Below are 13,823 nucleotides of genomic sequence, written 5' to 3'. Positions count from 1 at the left end.
TTTTATTGTAAACTTTAGCGGTCACTCTTTCTCGTTAAAAGAAAATACACATTTTTTTTCAGAAGTACGTCTGTAGGTTATCAAGATATTGGAACTGCCAAACACTGTAGAAGGAAACAATTTGTCTAGACATGTGGGTCCAGGGTCCAGATTGAACAACAATCCTGGTGCCATCTCTGTACTACTTTAAGTAACTTGTTGTTGCTTATCAGATTTTTACTTCCTCCAAGGTTAAACTTGTAAACATTCGAAGTGAAGACATAGTTGATGGAAGTCCAAAACTTACCCTTGGACTGATATGGACAATCATCTTGTACTACCAGGTGAGCTGCAGTCTCTTTTCAGGCTTCTCCAGACAATTTAAAGAAGATGAAGGAAAAATTTAACTAGGTGTCAATAGGTTAGATCGAAGGGTGCTTGCACGTGGAGGTAGGTGTGGAAGGGCGGATTCTCTCCTTCCACTGGAAGCGAGCACTTATGTGACACTAAGGTGGCACTTTTTCACTGTTTGCCAGAGCCTGCTTTAAAGGAGCTGTGTCACGAAATTCAGCCAAATTAGGAAATCACAAAATGCCCGTTAAATTAAGAGAAACATAAAAATAACCGCTTAAAACTTTAAAGGAAGGTTACAATAACATAACAGAAACAACAGATGTCACGGATGGGCAAAACTGAAGAAGATTGAAACGGATTGAAATTAGGATTTTTGAAAACTGTTCAGCCTAACAGTTTTTCAAAGTTGACCCCTGCTACTTACAACTTCAAGAATAATGCTCAGGAGACATATTTGTTTGTCTTGGGTCTCTGATTTTGTCATTTACATGTAATTTCTTTGCTTACTTTAAGTTCCATAGTGATTGAGGGCGAGAAATTGGCAAATTAAACAAAATGAACTGGACTGCCGTGACACAGCCCTTTTAAATCTAATACAAATTTAGCTCAAAGTAAGAATACATGCATATTATTATAAGATTTCAGAAGTGGAAGTTGTTGGCAAACAGGAACAGATGACAGCCAAAGATGCTCTTCTTTTGTGGGCTCAGAAAGTAACCCAGGGGTATGTTTATAAAAGTCTGTTAAAAAGGGAAATGCACATTACCTAATAGACAAGAGATTGCAGGCTTTACTCAGAGTTCTATATTGGCAAAAAGGGATCAAGAACTATCTTAAAATGTTTTTTTTCTTGTTCTCCCCTTCTTCCAGGCAAGCTGTTCGTGGTCGCATTTGTCAAACTGATTAAGAAAACAAAATTTTAAGGAAGCCTTATTTGGGGGCTGTTTTTGATGACGTTGTTTTTAAATTTTGTAGTCTACTTGCCACACTTTGCAGTGTCAGACATGGCAGTAAATAGTAACCCAAAAATTTGTAACATTGCTGAGTGTGGAACTTTTGTTTAGTTATCCTTCAGTTGATGTGACAAACTTTACAGATTCATGGAAAGATGGACTGGCATTCAATGCAGTTATTCACAGATACAGGTTATTTGATGTAGCGTTGTTTCATTGTTAGACCAGAACTTTAAGAACTTTCTTTAGAGTTATGGCAGTTAAGTATATGTTTTGGTACATGTCAACCCTGTATAGGTATTATTTAGTTTGAGTAGAGTAACTGACATTTAATTATCAACATGATTTGAAAAATGATTTGGCGTACTTTGGTGTGAGGCCAACAGGATTGTGAAATGCAGTGCCAAATTCTTTAAAGATGATTGAATGTGTACATAGTTTTTTAAAAGGCCTGAATTGACTTAATTTTCCTTGTGTAATTTTTACTATTCGATGATTTCCTATTCACAACTTTGAATTGAACTTTTTACTGTTGTATTTTTTTAATTGTAATTTTCAGATTATTCTATCTATATTTTTTAGTTGTAATAATTGTTAACTGTTTCATAATGAGGGCTGCAGGTTTGTCTGGTTATTGTTTAGTGTTACCCTCTTTAAATAAAGTTGATACATATATACATACAGGTACATACATACATGTTGTAAAAACTTACTGAATGCTGGACCAATTCTGTCTAATCGAGGATCTTTAAGAAATTTATTATTATTATAATTGATACTTACATGGTGTATAGTACTTAGCAATAATTTTATAGTACTTATAATACTTAACAATAATTAATTATTATTAGTAATTTGTTGAAGATGTAATTTCTTTGTACTTCATCTATCAATTACAGACCTGACCTTGTGGACTTTTCCAAGTTGAGCAAATCAAGTCCGGAAACAAATTTGGAGTACTCGTTTCATGTTGCAGAGAAAGAACTTGGTGTTCCAAGGTTGCTAGATGTGGAAGGTATGTAAATAATTACTTTTTAGCAAATGAGTTTGCTTGCTTCAAAAGTAATCTTAATGTATTAACAATAACTGCATATTCACTTCAGATCAACACTAGGCAAATAATAGGCAAAGAGGAGTTTCAGTGCTTCCAATGTTTACTCTACACAAGTGTCTTTCTGAAAACTGTTTTCCTTGTAATACTACATATTTGTGATGCACATGTATAGCTTTAGTTTGAAGGAAATTTGCTTTGAAAAAATGCACATTTGTTTGATAATAAGTTTTCATTAATTGTGGAAAATTACATTCATGATAAACATTGACTTGTTTGTCTGAGTACTTTTATTAAATGAAGTACTTTCTAGCTGTGTCTTTTGGAGTGGTTTTTAAGGCTATTTTTGGGTCTGAAGGAGAGCTTTAAATTTACTTTGAAGTTTTTTTGTAGATTTGGTTCAAACAGACCACCCAGATGAAAAGTCTGTCATGACTTATGTTTCTTCATTGTATGAAATATTTCCAAAAGAACCTACAGTGCAAGAAACTCTCCACGATAATGTAAGTGACTGGAAAGTTGCTCCACAGATCTATTTGTGTTAAAATACTATTATGTAACTTTATATGTGTATGAACGGTCAACTCGCATTAGAGCACACACAGTGTGTGTGAAGTTAGCATCCTCATTTGTGACACTCCGTAAAACAGAAGGTTATTTCTGTCAAACGTCTGCAATTTATTTCTGCCTGGGATTCAGCTGCTGTCCATATTATCAGGGTGTCTGTTATAGTGGAGTGTCTAGAGTTGACTGTAGTTAGCTACACAAGCACATATTTGATTGCTGTTAATGCTCAATTAGTACCTTCTCCAAATAAACATCCCCTTCAAATTTCTTTCGTATACTTACCTCTGGCACTAAAGAGCAGCTTAAGTCTTTTGTTTACAGCCATAGGCTATTGGTTAACCCCTAAATTTAGTGTTACTATAGCTCTTTTAATTCACCATACTCTTGAGTAGCAGCCAAATACAGATGCGATTTCTAAGGTCAAAAAGGAGAGGCCTAAAAGAGACATAAGGCCGACTCTTTTGTTTGCCCTAAGCTTATCCCAAGGTCTTCATTAGAAAAACGTTTTGTTCCACTAATGGAAAACATCTGGCTGACAAACTAAAAGCTCTGATTGACTTATTATATTTATCAGCTATGTGTTGTCATTCTTGAATAGTGTCAGTGGACTGAATCTAAAGAGAATTATGTACTTTACTTTTACTGGGTCTGGAAAAGTTTCCTCCATCAGGGTGGTGTTGTTATTGTTTAAGTTGCCTTTTGTGTTATGGTTATATTTTTGATTACCAGGCACACAAAGGTGGGAGTAAAGTTGGGATAACAAACTTGATGACATTTTTTCATGTTTTGTTTAATTGTTTATTTATGTGTGACAAATGGTTGCAATCCTACAGGAAAAGCTTTTTAAGCTTGAAGAATACTGCAATTTAGCAAGGACACTGGTTGGGTGCATTAAACAAGTCCTGCAGAGATTAGAGAAGCAACGATTTCCAAAAACTGTCCAAGGAATAAAGGTTAAGAATGAATTTATCTTGCTCCATGGCTGAAGCCCTCAAATTTGCTAACTTTGCTGCTACTGAGTTTTGATGTCTTTAAATGAGTGCTTAATAACAATGACAATGACAATACTGATAATGATAATAATAATGATAAAGATAATGGTAATGATAATGATAATAATAATGATAATGATAATGGTAATGATAATGATAATAATAATGATAAAGATAATGGTAATGATAATGATAATAATAATGATAATGGTAATGATAATGATAATAATAATGATAATGGTAATGGTAATGATAATGATAATAATAATGATAATGGTAATGATAATGATAATAATAATGATAATGGTAATGGTAATGATAATGATAATAATAATGATAATGATAATGGTAATGATAATGATAATAATAATGATAATGATAATGGTAATGATAATGATAATAATAATGATAAAGGTAATGATAATGATAATAATAATGATAAAGATAATGGTAATGATAATGATAATAATAATGATAATGGTAATGGTAATGATAATGATAATAATAATGATAATGGTAATGATAATGATAATAATAATGATAATGGTAATGGTAATGATAATGATAATAATAATGATAATGGTAATGATAATAATAATGATAAAGATAATGGTAATGATAATGATAATAATAATTATAATGATAATGGTAATGATAATGATAATAATAATTATAATGATAATGATAATGATAATGATAATAATAATGATAAAGATAATGGTAATGGTAATGATAATAATAATTATAATGATAATGGTAATGATAATAATAGACAATTTTATTAAAAAACTATTAAAATCCTATTTACAATTAATTCGCTTAAAAAAAAGAAAAAACTATTCATTCAAAAACACTATTTACAATTTCTGTCGATTTAAAAAGCACTTAATTTAGCTTAAAAATAAGTTAATTAAAACTAAGAAAAATTTTTTCGAATTAAAAAACATTTCATTTCAATAAAAAAAAAAAACTGTCAACCTCTAAAATTCAAAAGTTTCTTTCAACTGCTAAAAAACGAAGAAAATAGTAATAATAATAATGAAATAAAAAGATATATATGAAGTAAGGAAACACATCAATAGTCCGATAATGGTAATGATAATGATAATAATAATTATAATGATAATAATAAGGATAATGATACTAATGATAATGATAATTTATTGCTCTTGTGAAGATTTGATCCTTATCACTTTTTCAATGTTGAATTCGTGTGTAGCAACCCTTATGTGGCTAATTAATTAATTTTTCTTAGCTACATACGTTGTCAACTGCATAATAATTATAATACAATAATAATAATAATAATAATAAGAGCAATAATAATAATAATTTCAGCCTTAGTTCAACACAACTCTTAGCTGAAGTCGTTCAGGAAACATGGAGACTTCTGTCTCCTGGAGTATGCAAGTCCTTTCTTATCATTCTCACAGTTCAAGTCAAACAAGCTTTCTGTAGAGCTTTCTTGTACAATAAAATCTAGTTTTTCTGGGCAAACCATAAATTCCCTTGAAGTGGCTCACAGCTAATAAACAACGGTTGCAAGGGTCTGGCCCCTTCTTTTCAAGTCTCAGGAACCATCCGTAAAAAAACTAATAACGTTCAAGTTTCTCCTCATATGCCAAATATAGCTATGCTATAAATTTTCTGAACTAATCAATAACATTAAAGTCTTTATAAGACAATGGTTCAAAAGGACTTGGTTCAGGTTATGTAAAAACTTTTTTTAAATTTCATTTATTTGCTTCTTACTCTCATTACATAAACATAGTTACTTAAATACCTGAAAAGAAATACACTTAATACAAAAGAAACAAAATTAATTAGTAAATTGACAGTAAGGTTGATGGACAGGATACTACGTGGAGGAAATATATGTAAGAGCTTTAAATGACCTTGCAATGCTTAGAGGGTGTATTATCACCTATTTCTGCATTCGTCTCAGTATCTGCTTCCTTATCATTCTCCGAACATTTTTTCTATGCTCATGGCTGTATTCCTGGAGGCATCTTTGAATACATGGACAATGATGGATGCTGGGTCACCAGTTCCAAATGAAGTGTCGCGTACATCACGGCAGTCTTCTCTGATTTCTCTGCCTCTCTGTTGTCCATCTATGGGCAACTCCTCTCCTCTACTCCTTCTTCCTCCTCCTTAATGATGTTAGTATTTCTGTTTGCTCTAACTCTAATGATTTCTTCAAAAAACAGAACATTGCAATACGCTTTAGCACCAAGGGAGACTGGTGTCGATCAGATCCAGTTTTTTTAGCACCTTTAAGAAAAGGAACTTGAGCACCAAATTTTGTCAATCAAGGTATTTTGTCTTGGTCAAAGCTATAAAACCTTCAAGTATCTGTTGCATGGTGTCTTGGGATTTGCCACTTATTCTGCCTGTGACATTGGATGATGGGTTCAATCCTGTCTTTCTCTGGTGGTATATTTTTGTTCGAAGGAGCTACTGGTATATTTTCTGTGCGCGCGCGATGGTACTAGACGGTGCTGATCTCCAGGCTGCAAGTCCCACAAGACAGTCGCACTCTAAGTCATTGTCATTCGGCCTTGTTGTCACAAGCATTTCTCGCCAGTTCTCACCTTTAAACTTCTTCCATCAGCTTTCTCTTTAGTGCTGCCTTAGCACATCTCCCGATAGACGCTCTATCCACCTCTCTGGTATCTTCTGTTTTAACAGCTTGGTGCGGGTAGCTTAGTTGAAGCTCCATGCCCCAATCCTTAGCGTATTTCTTGGCATCTTTTAGATACGAAGCATATTAGTAAATTTTATTTTTATTTGAAATTTTATACTTTGAAAAGCTTATTTTATTGTAAATATACTTAATATACCAGTCGCTCTTCTGAGGGGAAGAAAATTATTGTCCTTTTTGACATTTCAGGAACTGATAGTTGAATACAATCGTTATCGTATATCTGAATTTCCTGATATGGAGGGCTCACGACATACTCTTAAAATGGTCTTCCGTGAACTACAGGTAAAGTTATGTTTTTGTGGTCTGAGATATGCCGGCAGATATGTAGGCTTAGCTGGGAGGAATTCATGCTTATTTATTGCAGCAGAACTTTCTGTTGCAATACAGGATGCACCATGTCTTAGTTTTGTTTATTTATGTTACTTTCTGTCTAGTCTTATTTTTATATCTTAATGTTTTCAGGCCCTTTATGGTCCCATGGCAACATGGCTTGAATTTCCTTTTGAATGCAGTCCAAGGGAGTTGGAAGTGGTAGGAATTGCGTTTGAATACAAAACTTCACAGTTTCAAAGTAGAGTGGCTGAGCGGTCATACAGCTGTAGGCTCCCGAGTTCAAGTCCCACGTTAACCGCTAGCTAGATTTGTTCACAGTATTCCCGAGTTCATCTCCTCGACAACGTTTGCAAATCAGTAGCCAGTTGGGTTTCTTATCCTTCTTATGTTTCTTTGAATTTGATTAGTTGTAGTGATTTCCTCGACCCGCTAGAGTTATTTTACTTGAACCGTGAAAGAAATACTAACAAATAGTGCAAAATAGCGAGAGGCAAACAAGAGAAGATAATATAATTAGTGCATAATAGTGCGTAGTATTCTAGTACCTATTTCAAGGTTTAAGTAAAATTACTCTAGACTTTGTATTGTAACACCTGCCGTGGGTAAACAAAAGTTATTAAACGAGACCTAGGCAATAATACAGATTAAATTTTGCTTTTCACTGCACGTCCGTGTTTACGGTCTTTTTTAGCGTATCGTGTTTAAATTCAGTCACATTTTCTTGGTTTGTTTTGAACAGTTATGGACAAACCTGGTTGAGACACAGGATAACTATAACAAGTCGCTGAGAATCGAACTGACCAGGTTAGGATCATGATAGACTGGGTTGTTTTGCCGTTCTTTCTTTACAATCTTCATATATATTTGTGCTTCTTGGATTGTATTAATTTCAGTCTACTTGTAAGTGTAAGATATCGTATTGTTGCAGTCTTTACACTTTTCCACATTTCCAACTTCTAGCCTTACTAATTATTGTTACCTGTTTCTTACTAATCTTTGTGGAAATCTGAATCTCTTAAGGCTGGAACAGATGTTTCAGGTTGCGGAAAAGATACAAAAAGAGGTCAGTAGGCCTAGCACTAGTTTACACAGTAAGGTTAAAACTGAAGTAAAAGCAATGAACCGGCACCGTTTCTGCCTCACCCATCACTAAAAATTTCACTTTGCTTGTTCTGAGTCCTGATCTTTTTTCAAAGGCAACATGAAAGACAGCACCGTGTTATAGTGCGCGGTATGTAAATATTGAAAAAGTTAAATCTCGCCAAGTCACGGGTGTCTGCGCAGTGCCTAAGATGTACTATATGATGATTTACGCGTTTCCAACCGCTTGCTATTCATATGCCTTAAAAAAATAGTTTAAGTTGTCTAAGTTTAAGTGATTTTTTTTTTCTTAGCTACATATAGCTTTGGTGAGGGGAAACAGATCTTATTGCGGTTTCTTTTGTTGTTGTTAGGCAACTCTTGTTGATGCATCATTGGATGATATTGAAGACAGGATCAAATCAGTAAGTAGAATAAAATCTACCAGTAAAATAACTTACAAGGTACTGATCCACTATACTAGTTACTGAGCATCGTGGAGTTGTGTAGGGTGGATAATTCTATGGCTGATGTGTTCTTAAAAAACGTATTGGTACCACTGAAGATTCCAAAGATGTCCAAACCGTAAATGAAAAGGTCTTCTAATTTAATTCGTGAAGGTTTCTAAAAGTAGAGGAACGACATGAAGTTACGAAAGTGTTTGATTTCTCTTTCGTGGATATACAGTAAAAACAAAACGTTTCTTCCGCCTCTGCGTCAGGTTTGTTGCAAGTGCAAACATTCTATTATAACTTACAGTTTGACGGAATTATTTAACCCTGATCAAATTATTACCTTTCCTGGTAGTAAGGAGGTCATGTGGTGTTGTTTTGGCGCAAGCTGAACACGCGAGTTGATACTTTGTTTTCTGCCACAGGAGGAAAATGTTGGTGACACTGTAGATCACGAGACCCGGAGGAAACATTTCTTTCAGATTGAAAAGTCTCTTGTGGTTAGTGTAATTTGTTAACCAATTTGAACGTTTTTTGAACTACAATAATAGCTACCATAAATAGATTAAAGAAGTTTAGTTAATACACAAATACCGGTTCGTATGTATAAACTGTTATAAATAAATACTAAACTTTTTAATTAATTTTAATTTTTTTTTAATTTTTAATTTAATTTTTTTAAAATTTTAATTTTAATTATTTTTTTGTGTCATTACGCTTTTTTGCGAGCCATGAGATAATTAAAGCTGTTACCAGGACCAAGAAAAGTAAAAGTAATATACTATGACATTTTGGAACTGAGTCACTAACCAATTCATTTCTCAATATGTTCCTCCTGTTGCCCTATAAACAACTGTTTTCCGTGCAATATGGCAGATGTTCGAGTCCAGCATCAAACACATGATTTCTGGGGTGGACATTCTGATTGCCGGCCGGTACTCACGCGCTGATGAACTAAGGATCAAGTAAGTTGACATATTTGATGAGATAATCGTTTGAAAGCTTAAATTTGGGGAGCTTGTTCACCAGTCACTATCTAGTGCTACACGTAAACGAAACGTAATTATCCGCTGATCAACGATACCAGTGAGTAATCGATTTTGCTGCATAGTAGACCATCATAGTAGATCAATCATCGTTTTCTTTTCTTAGAGTGATTCTATGCTAGAGTTACAAAAGATAGTGAATCATTTTCATCGAGTAATAACAATGTTGGGCTACAACGTAGTTTCCTCATAATTCTTCACTTTAACTTAAATCTGTAGCTCTGTTAATCCTCTGACTCTCATCCTACATTTTCTTAGATTATGCGTGCTAGCAGCCGTATCTCATCTAGTAGCATAAGCCGCTGTAAATATATTTGGGCTTACCAGGACATTACCAGTCTTCATCACAAGATCCCGACTTAACTGACCAATCAGGTCGATAACCAGAGTTTAAAACCATCAACTGACGTGATAAAACTCACTTTGACTCTGAACATGACTAAACCCAGGGCTGAGTTGCTCAAAGCATGGTTAGCTTTAACCATTGGTTAAGCAGTATCAAAACCAATACGTTATCAAGGTATTAAACGCTGGTTAACGCTAACCATGCTTCGAGCAACTGGGCCCAGGTTGTGGAAACGTCACCCGGAAGATCATATTCAACCTAATACAGCAAGGAGCCCGGCCCAAAAGTGTGACTTCCTTTAATCAACTCACATTCTTTCATGCAGACATTAGCCAATCGTAAGTCAAGGACAGTTTCCAGCTGCCTTCTGATTGGATTAATTCTGTATGAAAGAATGTGAATAAATCAAAAGCGATCACACTTTTGGGCTCGTTGCTGCAATATATTCTGTTGGAGGTATGATAATAAGCCTTTCTGACCTCATAAGCATGTGCAGAATACAAAGGAATTCTTACTTTCAAACGAGGTCAGAAAGGCTAATTATCATACATATAAAAGACTATATCAGTTGGCCGACACCATGAAAGGGTTTATACGATGATGTCAAACTCAAACATACATCATTAAAAATACATAGAGAATACTTCATGGAAAGTGCTGGCGTACGGTATTTACGCACGAGTTGTTGACGTATCAGAAATCTTACTCGTTCGCTGCGCTCACTCGTTCGATTTCTGATACAAAAACAACGAGTGCGTAAATACCGTACAAAGCATATTCCATGTGGTATTTTGTTTATTATATACATACTGAGACATTCATCATTTTGGCGGCCTTTTTATTTTAAATCTTTCAAAAATGCTAAAATTTGCCGCTACACACTTACCGCAAAATGACAACGAAAACGAAGTATCAGCTTTATAGTAAAAACGTTTGTTAAAAACATAAAGGACGGTAAGGATATGAGGTAATCCAAGAACTATAAGTAATCTTAACTGTTTGTTCTCAATGCACAATTGAAAATGAGTGAATTTAAGTAAAATGGCCGGTTTCAATATTATAAGCTTAAGCTTAAATGAAAGGCAAAGTAGCTCCGACAAAAAGCACAACAAAAGCTTACGTCTCGTTCTGTTTTCCCTTTCCCTTGTTGTTTCGCCGGCTCTCTACCGTTTTTTTCATCGACATTGAAACAAACGAAACTATTCCACTCCATTTCCGAAATGTTTTTAACGTTTTTAGCGAGAAAAACTGTTTGAGTAAAACTTTTCTCGTTGAATGTGTGTGAAGCGTCGCTGCAAGCTGCAACAAAAGGCGGGAATTTTGATGCGAAGCTCATGATGATTAACTTGATGATTAACTTTATTTGATTTACCACAAAATACAAATAACGATAAAACAAGACAGTTACACAAAAGCAAATGAAAGTGGCGAGGAAGCCCAAAAAGAAACCATGAGGCTTATAGACATTGGGCTCCCTCAGAGTAAAAATAAAGTTAACAGTAGCGGTAAGGCCAGGATCGAAAGTAAAATACAATGAAGGTAATTATAAATTAACTAATTACATAGTCTGAGTTGACAAAATATAAGGTATGGTACAGGTAACAATAAGTATAAAAATAATATTAGACATGTGAAGAAATATAACTATTTACTACAAGATTTATAAATTCATATATAATTTTTTTTTCAATTTCGTTTTGAATAAGTGGAGAGAATTAGATTCTTTAATATCATTTTCTATAGAGTTATAATAAGTAGGCCCTTGGAAACTGACAGAAAATTTACGAAGGTTTGTTCTACAAGAAGGAAGGTGAAAATCGTTCGCGTGTCTAGTGGCATAGCTATGGACTTGTTTGTTTAAAGAAAAATAATTGTTGAACTTTAAAGGCAAAAGTCACACACCTCTGTGGCTTCTGATTGGACGTAGCATTTTTCTCACAAGTGAAAAAACATCGTTCGCGATTCTGATTGGACGTATCATTTTTTTCACGTGTGAAAACCATCGTTCGCTCCTCTGATTGGCTAGAACTAATTTGCGTACGAAAATTTATTACATAGCTTTTTGGTGAGTATTTCTCAGTATGTATATATTAAATCATAACATGACGCATGGCCAATAAGGGATGCTATCGTATTTCCATCGTTTTAGCGTTTTCTTGTAGACGAGCGAAAACAGAAGAAAACGATTCGAATACGTCATGTGTGGATGCGTATTTTTTTGAAATGGAGGAAAATATCTCCTTTTTCAAACATATCCGGATACGTGTGGACGGGGCCTAAGTCGTGCTTAACACATTTACTCTAAAATTAGGCAGTTTTTGTATAGAGATATCTCAAGGAGTCGTGGAGTTAGTTTAGTTAATTTTACGCTGGAGCACTTCCCTCAGGGTTGAACGAGAAGTTTGGGATTGGTGGCTGATGACGTCAGTTCCATAAGTTATCTCAAAGAAGGCAAATTAAATGTTAATCAAAAATAGAATGGAAAGTGACTTTAATACAGCAAGTACGCACTTACTGCTTAAGAGGAGATTGAGACTTGCAATCATTTGCATCTTACCTTGATCAACACCCATATCTTTTCCCTTTTATTTGTCGTTTTTTCTGTGGCGAATAAAGTTTAGCACCACGTATTGGTGTCGCCGCTATGAAATGAAATCTTCTTTGCTATTAGGTTTGTTGACCCTACAGGAACCAGTAAACATCCTTTCAATGACTTCTGTTTTTCTCTTAGGGTTCATTCGATTGAAAGGCGTTGGTCAGAGATAAAAGATCGTTTGGAAGCACGCTCCACTAAAATGCTGACGTACCACGCATATTCCACAACGGACAGTAGCAAGAAAATGAAATTGGAGTTACCTGTAGAGAAGACTGTTGTATCTACAGAAGAAACGATGCCAACCTCAGAATACCCAGGCGAGGAGGAGGGAGTAAGGACAAGGAGAAAAGTCATAACCATTACAAAGAGAACATACCGCTCCTCAGAAGGGACTCCCACAGAATCGAGGACAACTGTTGCTCGCATTATGTCTGGAGAGGGCTTACACGAAGGTGAGTGAAAGATACCAAACACATTGGAAATGAGTGAAATATTGAGATTCAAGGGAAACAGAATTAACTAGTGCACTTACTTACCAGGTGAGGGAGGGACAAGTAGTTGATTGACCTCAAAGTAAATAACGAGAACCCGCGCTGTTAGTTGTATAACTTGACTTAGTGTTATGTGGATAGGAATATAATCCGACTGAATGAAATGTGAATATAGTCTGACTTTATTTAATATGGGTAGAAATATAACTCAAGTGAATGTAATGTGAAAAGGAATATTCTATAACCTGACTAAATGTAATGTGAATGTGAATATAACCTAACTGAATGTAATGTGAATAGAAATATAACTTGACTGAATGTAATGTGAATAGAAATATAACGTGACTGAATGTAATGTGATTGGGATATAAGTGTGATGAGTGTGATGTTTGCAAAAACATGTATTTAGGAGCTCCATGATTAAAAGTGAAATACAGACAATCGTGTGATTTGCAATGTTTTTAAGTTGTTTTTATTTTACATTTTCCGTATAATATAGATACGAGTGATAGCGTTACTTTCCATGGAGATGGAGACTTGCCCCAGGGTGGAAATGAAAAGAAGTTTAGCGTGGAAACTGGAGACGAGTTACATCGACTGAATGCAATGCTTAGGTGGATAAGAGAAACAAAGGTAATGACTGACCTGCAACGTTAACAAACGTTCTTGTTAAATATTTCATTCTAAGTTCAAAATGTTCATTACTTTTTTAAAGTGTACATTAAAAATGTGATATATTTAGACCAATAATCTTATTCTTTCTTGGAAGCAAGGAAAATTTCCCTTTCATCCCGAAGATCATTAACTTTTTTCCCTAAGTATTGTCAAGGTTGTAATATTTTGCTGATCCAGCTCGTGGAGTTTGTTTAAATAATT

General features: G+C 34.5%; 1 protein-coding gene across 1 annotated transcript in view; it reads left to right on the top strand.

Moving 5' to 3' along the window:
* The window catches only part of LOC140952878 (plectin-like), a 35,041-nt gene that overhangs the window by 11,049 nt on the left and 10,169 nt on the right, over positions 1–13,823 (top strand). Inside the window, exons 6-20 of the mRNA XM_073402329.1 lie at positions 231–323; positions 972–1,057; positions 1,398–1,478; positions 2,186–2,301; positions 2,731–2,840; positions 3,738–3,857; positions 6,790–6,885; positions 7,066–7,134; positions 7,676–7,740; positions 7,957–7,999; positions 8,391–8,441; positions 8,894–8,968; positions 9,345–9,433; positions 12,592–12,908; positions 13,447–13,580. Coding sequence (XP_073258430.1) covers positions 231–323; positions 972–1,057; positions 1,398–1,478; positions 2,186–2,301; positions 2,731–2,840; positions 3,738–3,857; positions 6,790–6,885; positions 7,066–7,134; positions 7,676–7,740; positions 7,957–7,999; positions 8,391–8,441; positions 8,894–8,968; positions 9,345–9,433; positions 12,592–12,908; positions 13,447–13,580 — 1,545 coding nt within the window. The remainder of the gene's footprint in view (positions 1–230; positions 324–971; positions 1,058–1,397; positions 1,479–2,185; positions 2,302–2,730; positions 2,841–3,737; positions 3,858–6,789; positions 6,886–7,065; positions 7,135–7,675; positions 7,741–7,956; positions 8,000–8,390; positions 8,442–8,893; positions 8,969–9,344; positions 9,434–12,591; positions 12,909–13,446; positions 13,581–13,823) is intronic.

Source organism: Porites lutea, chromosome 11 (assembly GCF_958299795.1).
Source record: "Porites lutea chromosome 11, jaPorLute2.1, whole genome shotgun sequence".
NCBI lineage: Eukaryota > Metazoa > Cnidaria > Anthozoa > Scleractinia > Poritidae > Porites > Porites lutea.
This window is presented reverse-complemented; position numbering and strand designations above follow the sequence as displayed.